The 6287-nt window shown below is 42.7% G+C and overlaps 1 protein-coding gene across 12 annotated transcripts in view; it reads left to right on the forward strand.

The window, feature by feature from the left end:
* The window catches only part of LOC127004508 (uncharacterized), a 43761-nt gene extending 39055 nt beyond the window's left edge, over positions 1–4706 (forward strand). For 4 of the 12 annotated variants that reach the window (XM_050872302.1, XM_050872306.1, XM_050872311.1 and 1 more), the window contains one exon: positions 937–4704. In XM_050872302.1, coding sequence (XP_050728259.1) covers positions 937–1158 — 222 coding nt within the window. In that variant the 3' untranslated portion in view covers positions 1159–4704. Of the gene's footprint in view, positions 1–936 lie in introns of all 12 variants that reach the window. The other 8 variants (XM_050872307.1, XM_050872301.1, XM_050872304.1 and 5 more) reach the window with 4 other exon arrangements.
* Positions 4707–6287: the final 1581 nt, after the last annotated feature.

Below are 6287 nucleotides of genomic sequence, written 5' to 3' on the forward strand. Positions count from 1 at the left end.
ACACAGCATCCTGCTCTACTGGAAGTCCTCTTTAGCATCTACCCCCTCCCACTTTTTGGCCCTTCCTCTCGATCTCCTCCTGCCCCCAAAATTGCTCTCCTCGCGTATTCTTTTTGTCAGGAAACTCAGGTGTTTAGCCCTGTTGAAATGCACTTGAACCGTTATTCACTTACGTTTTCGTTCTGCTTTCTATTGTTACTGTTTACTTAGTCTGTTAACTTCTATTAGTCACCAATCACTTCATGTCACCTCCCTCCCCTTTTATCTGTTTCCTCTACCTCCCTCTTATATTTCTTTCCTTTGTCGTATACCTCCTCCTTTACTTCCTCGCTCTTCTTGATTTCCTTTTTGTTATTCATCTCCCTCGGTTCAGTATTTATTACCCAATATATTTCTTGATGAATATCCTAATATCTTGCCAGCTTTGCTCAACCCCATCACTAGTCATTCTTCAGTTCATCAGTCGCGTTTCTGAAAAATAAATTATGTTCATCAGTAATATATATATATATATATATATATATATATATATATATATATATATATATATATATATATATATATATATATATATATATATATATATATATATATATATATATATATATATATATATATATATATATATATATATATATATATATATATATATATATATATATATATATATATATATATATATATATATATATATATATATATATATATATATATATATATATATATATATATATATATATATATATATATATATATATATATATATATATATATATATATATATATATATATATATATATATATTTTCCTGTTTGCTTTTTTGGCTTGAGTTTTAGTATTCCCGCTTTTCTCTCTTAAATTTCCAGGCACTGACAGCTGATCAGTAGCGCTTTCATTACAGTCCATCGTATCTCTAAATGCCTTCATCTCCGGCAGGTACAGACAGTAGAGCGCGGAAGGGTGACTGGAGGGGGAGAAGGTGGTGGAGGTAGTGGTGGAGGAGAAGGGGGAGGAGAAGGAGGTGGTGGAGACCTTCAGCTGCAAGACCAGGAGACTCAACAACCCGGGGGCATCATCGACAAGGAGGCCAGCCTGGAGGGATTCGTCAAGAGTCCATCAGAGAGCGACGCCCTGCTGCAGTCCTGCTCACACCACTAGTAATGGAGAGATGAGGGCTTCGTGAGGTTTCTGGGCCACAATCCCCCCCCCCCACCGCCACCCCTGAGCCCTAAGCCTCAGGCTACATCTGCGGCGGCACCACGACCGCTGAGTTCGGAGAAGCAGCGACGAGACTTGTTGAGCGTGGAGGCTGCACGGGGGCCGAGCGGCGTGGCCGGAACGCTCAGTCGGGAGTTCAATCTTAACATAGCCAAACGTTACCTGATTCATAGTTTCAGATAGAACTTGATCAATCAAAGATTACGGTGAAAATATTCTGTGTAGGTGTAATGAAATAATGAAGACATGGTGGATTTTTTTTTTTTTATCAGATTAATCGGTAGAAGAAAATCGGGACATAAACTAAAATTTAAATGACCTAAGTTGGTCAGCGAACAGTTCTGTTAATGCTGAGAAAACTCACAACACTGGGATGGGTTTTTTTTATTATTATTTTTAGTATTGTTGGTTAGCGGTTTGTGGTGAAAACTTCGTGTTCTAACATACATATGCTGCATGAAAATGAATGCTCTAAATGTTTCTTCTATAGCCTGATACTTCAGAAGCAGACATATATAATTATCTACAGATGCATGGAGAACTCTTGGGTCCTATAAGAACTCGGAAAGTTGACCGTGGAACGGGATCGGTTGTGTTGTAACAGTGGGTGATACCACTCTGTGATGCCGGAAGGTGTTGCTGACAACGCGGAACTGTCGGTGGAATGTGTGTATGAGAGTGTGTGTGTAGGGGAATGCTGTCAGGCAAACGAAAGAAAGGGTCTGCGAGAACTCCACGAAGACACCGCGTGCTGCGTCTTGGTGCCGAGGCATGAAGGTTTTCATTAACAAGTTCACTTATTGGCGAATAGGTGACTGAGAAAGTTGAGACTCAGTGCGTTTGTAAAATCTCTTTTTCCACTTTTCACTAAATAAACACTGCTATTTGATATTTACTGCAGCGTGCTGTGTTGCGTCTAGTTGATGTAGTGGGGCGGAAGCGGCGGTGATCAGCGAGGCGTCCTTAGTTGAGTGCGTCGCAGGACAACTTCAGTGGTTGTCTGAACAGTGTGGGTTTGCTGGGCATGGTTTGAGCTTGCTAAATGTGCTGCGTGTTGTCCGCATTCTACATTTTTATCTCTTGCATGTCAGTCTCTCTTCTCTTTGGGGTATACTACAGACTGGAGTGTAATGTAAAGCGACTCTACCCGCCAAGACGTGTTGTAACGCAGTGCACAGTGGACGGCCGCCCCCCGCCGCTCGCACCCCACTGCACCAGCCTGGCGCGTCGCCCCTCCCGAGGCTGAGTTGGACTGGTGACGCAGTGTACTGTTATAGTGGCTATTCGAGCATTGCATTTATACCCAGTTTCTACTGTTCCGGTCTGCCGTGCAGACTTTTATTACAAACTAATTTCAAATAATATTTTTATATGCAGTTTGCATAAACACACAAGAAACATGTGCTTGTCATTAACGCGTGTGGAAACATACCTGGTCAGCACGAGCCGCAGGTGCCCCGGCCGACGCTCAAACCGCCGCGGAGTGAGAGCCTGCCTGCCACTCACCACTGAAGCTGACCTGCGGTGACAGCAGTGTGTCGGCTGCCAAACAATGGTGGCGGCACAGCACTGCAGCTGTAGACCATGGAGCCCTCGCAGGGCCTACACTATCAGGGTCGTGGCGGCCCGGGTCCAGCGTACAGCAGCCGACGGCGTCTCCTCCGGGCCCTGGCACCCGGCGAGGCTGCACAGCATCGCCACCTCACTCGTGAACCTCAGACACTCACGAGAACATGAAGCTCCGCCACATTTATGTTTTATAGGACTTTTGACGGATGGCTGGGGCGCTGCTCCCTCGCCCCCCTCTGGCGCCGCCCTAGGGACACGCGGCGCAGTGACTTTTTGCTGGTCTGTACTTATGACATGCCGTTTTCAATCCGCATTAATCGCGCATAGAATTTTAGATTAAAGCACCACTCAATCATTCTCTAACTTCCAAAAAGAAAAGATTCAATACCAGCACAAATAAATCTGGAATAATTTATAAGCTTTATTCGTAAGTAGCACGAAATAAGATAAATTTCTGCAAACATTTGTTAGTGCTTCATAACGAGAACCGCGAGCAGTGTTGTCAAGTATGTGTCCAGTTGGTATAGACACGCTTCTCCTCGTACGGGCGAACCTGCACCTTACACACCAATACGCTGCCTTCCGCCTGCCCGTGAGGTGTGTGTGTGTGAATGTGTATGTATGTGTGTGTGTGTGTGTGTGTGTGTGTTTATGTACATGCGGGAAGCTCGCCAGGACGCCGCTGAAGCCATAGACGTCACAAATTGCTTTTACTTTCATAAAAATCCCTTTTCGATAAAATGCTAAATAAAGAATTTACATTTATATTGCGAAAAAATGTAAATCACACTCTGTAATCCTTTTACCTAAGACCTAACAGTTGTAATTCATTAACGTGTATCTGCAAACGTTCCGCTATTAATTACTAACATTAAATCATTATACTCAGTATTGAATATTCAATAAAATTTAATTTGACATTCTTACCACAATTGTATTTTTTCCGAGTGTCTTGTTCTTCTATATTATTTTTGTTGTTAGCCTCCCAGTGAACTAACGAGGAAGTATAAGTGTACCGGGTAAGAGAGAGAGAGAGAGATTGCAGCTGCATAATTGTCAAGATTGCAGGTGTTGTAATTATGAGCAAAAATTTATTAGTACTATGTGTTTGTGTGTGTGTATGTGTGTGTGTGTGTGTGTGTGTGTGTGTGTGTGTGTGTGTGTGTGTGTGTGTGTGTGTGTGTGTGTTTAATCTGCTTGCAGGTGTTCTGATACACAGAATGTCACGCTTTTTATATAACATATTAATCATTATTTTAAGGGTGTTGCTATCGAGAGTAACGCAGACGTTTGTATACTCACTGTTGCTACTGCTGAAATCTTTACAAACATTTTTTTTTATTAAGATGAAACCTTCCCTCTCTGTGTACTTTACATTTCTTATATTTTTATACGGCGCCACCTGTCACCAGCCAGCGAGTGCTATTCCTCCCTCCGCGCCTTACCTCCACGTTAGTTATCATAGCTTTACACACGTGAGCCTCGGCGCCCTCTGACGTTTCCTCCAAGGCCCGTACGTTGTTATAAATTATAAACGTTGACTTCCTCCCCTCGAGGCGGTGCACGCCCCACTCATTACGCTTCTCCACACGCAAAGATTTAACTCGCGTTATTTTTTTTTTCGTATATACAAACTTGTCAGAAAGGCACTGATATTATATATATATATATATATATATATATATATATATATATATATATATATATATATATATATATATATATATATATATATATATATATATATATATGAACTAACTCTCGACAGTGATAATTTGCCACCGTTTCATTTGAATATTGTTTTTTTCTGCCTTATCAAACACTGGTCAGGTGAGAGAGACTCACTGGGAAAGTTGTTCCCTCTGCCGCCTCTCACACGCAGGAGGAGGGACAAAGGGAGCCGCTGAGCTGCCCCGGTGTTGCTGGCTGACTCCACGCCTGCCCCTTGCCCTCCCTTCTTTCCTCCTCTACTGGTGACCGAGGCACCACCCCCAGGGGTCGCCGCCCCACAGAAACTTTAAAGGTAGAGGCATTTAATTGCCCTGTTACGAGAGCGGCGGCCTGTGAGGTGCGGCTGTGGCTTGGCAGGTGGTCCTGCCACATGACAAGATGATTCGTCAAACTAAAAATTTACATTATTATTCAGTGTAGTTTTTTTCACGTTGCAGTTTTTGGAAGTCCGTAAGAGGGAGACATTTTGTACGGCTATGATAATTTATCTCGAACTTCGATGAGACAACAGTATGTCACTCAGAAGAGACTTGATCACCTTTTTACACTTTTGACTTATTCATTACGAATCTTCACGCAGCTAATAGCTTCTTGTGTGAGGATTTTATACTGCCATTCTACTTTTTTTATTAGGTGAATTTAGTATTGGTTTAGGGCATACAATTGTAGCACTCTTGTTGACAGGAGAAAATAATGTGTGCTTTACGACTGTACAAATTCCGTGGAAGCACAAATGTGTCCTCCAGTGTTCCTCAGAGAATAAACTTTGGCCGCTTTGGCCTCACACGCCCTTTGATTATCCAGCCCGTTGACGCTCGCACCGGAGGATAAGGAGGAGAAGGAATGAAAGGCAAATGTCAGCACTTTGAATGAACCACCTCAGAGTCATGGTGAGTAAAATTTAATGTGCCTCTTCCTCGCAGCAAGAATGACACAGATAAGCATAACCACAACTTTCACAATGGCTGTGGCTGTGAATCTTATTATGGAAATGAAAATGTTGTCGGGAAGATAACAACGTGTCACAATGGAAACCAGGACGTGATAACATTGTTGCGTTGAGGATGATCGTCACTCGTCACCTGTTAACGTTGCCCACACCCGCATCCACCCTCCGCAGGCCGTCATGTCAGAAACCTTACCCGTGCCCTGATCTCTCAGGTTATGTGAGTAGAATGATCCCGTGACAGCTCTGGGGAGGCTTGAGAGTCAGTGTTTAAGCTTCCAAAATCCCCCCCGGTCCACGTGGCCTCCGCAGTCATTTTGCAACTTTTTTTGGGTGTTTCCTCTTTACTTGGCCAAACCTCAACCAACCTTCCATCTTACAGTGCCTCCTCTGGAAAAAAAAAAAATCATGGAACCGATTCTAATAAAGTCAGTCATGTAAACGGAGGATAAACAGTGATGGAACAGAAGACCCCATGACTTGCTCGTGGGGAATGATCATTGTTCGTGATGGGTTCAGTGCCATCGCTGAGACAATAACAACTAAAACTAAAGAATTTTGGTTATCGGCCTTCTGTAGTAGGTCCACTCTATCATCATCGCTGAAGATTATATTATTTTGCAGAGTAGCTACTGTTGCTGCCACAATGCATGGAATAATGACGGAGAATGCTCTGCTTCCAACAAACTTAAAACTCCATGACGAAGAAAAAAAAAACGCGAAGGCAGCAAAAATCATACCACACATCATCTTATTTTCTCTCTCTTCACTTTCGAGTCTGGTGATGTGATAACGCACGTTGCTTAATTTTTGCTTAGACCAC

The sequence above is a fragment of the Eriocheir sinensis genome, chromosome 28 (assembly GCF_024679095.1).
Source record: "Eriocheir sinensis breed Jianghai 21 chromosome 28, ASM2467909v1, whole genome shotgun sequence".
Classification (NCBI taxonomy): domain Eukaryota; kingdom Metazoa; phylum Arthropoda; class Malacostraca; order Decapoda; family Varunidae; genus Eriocheir; species Eriocheir sinensis.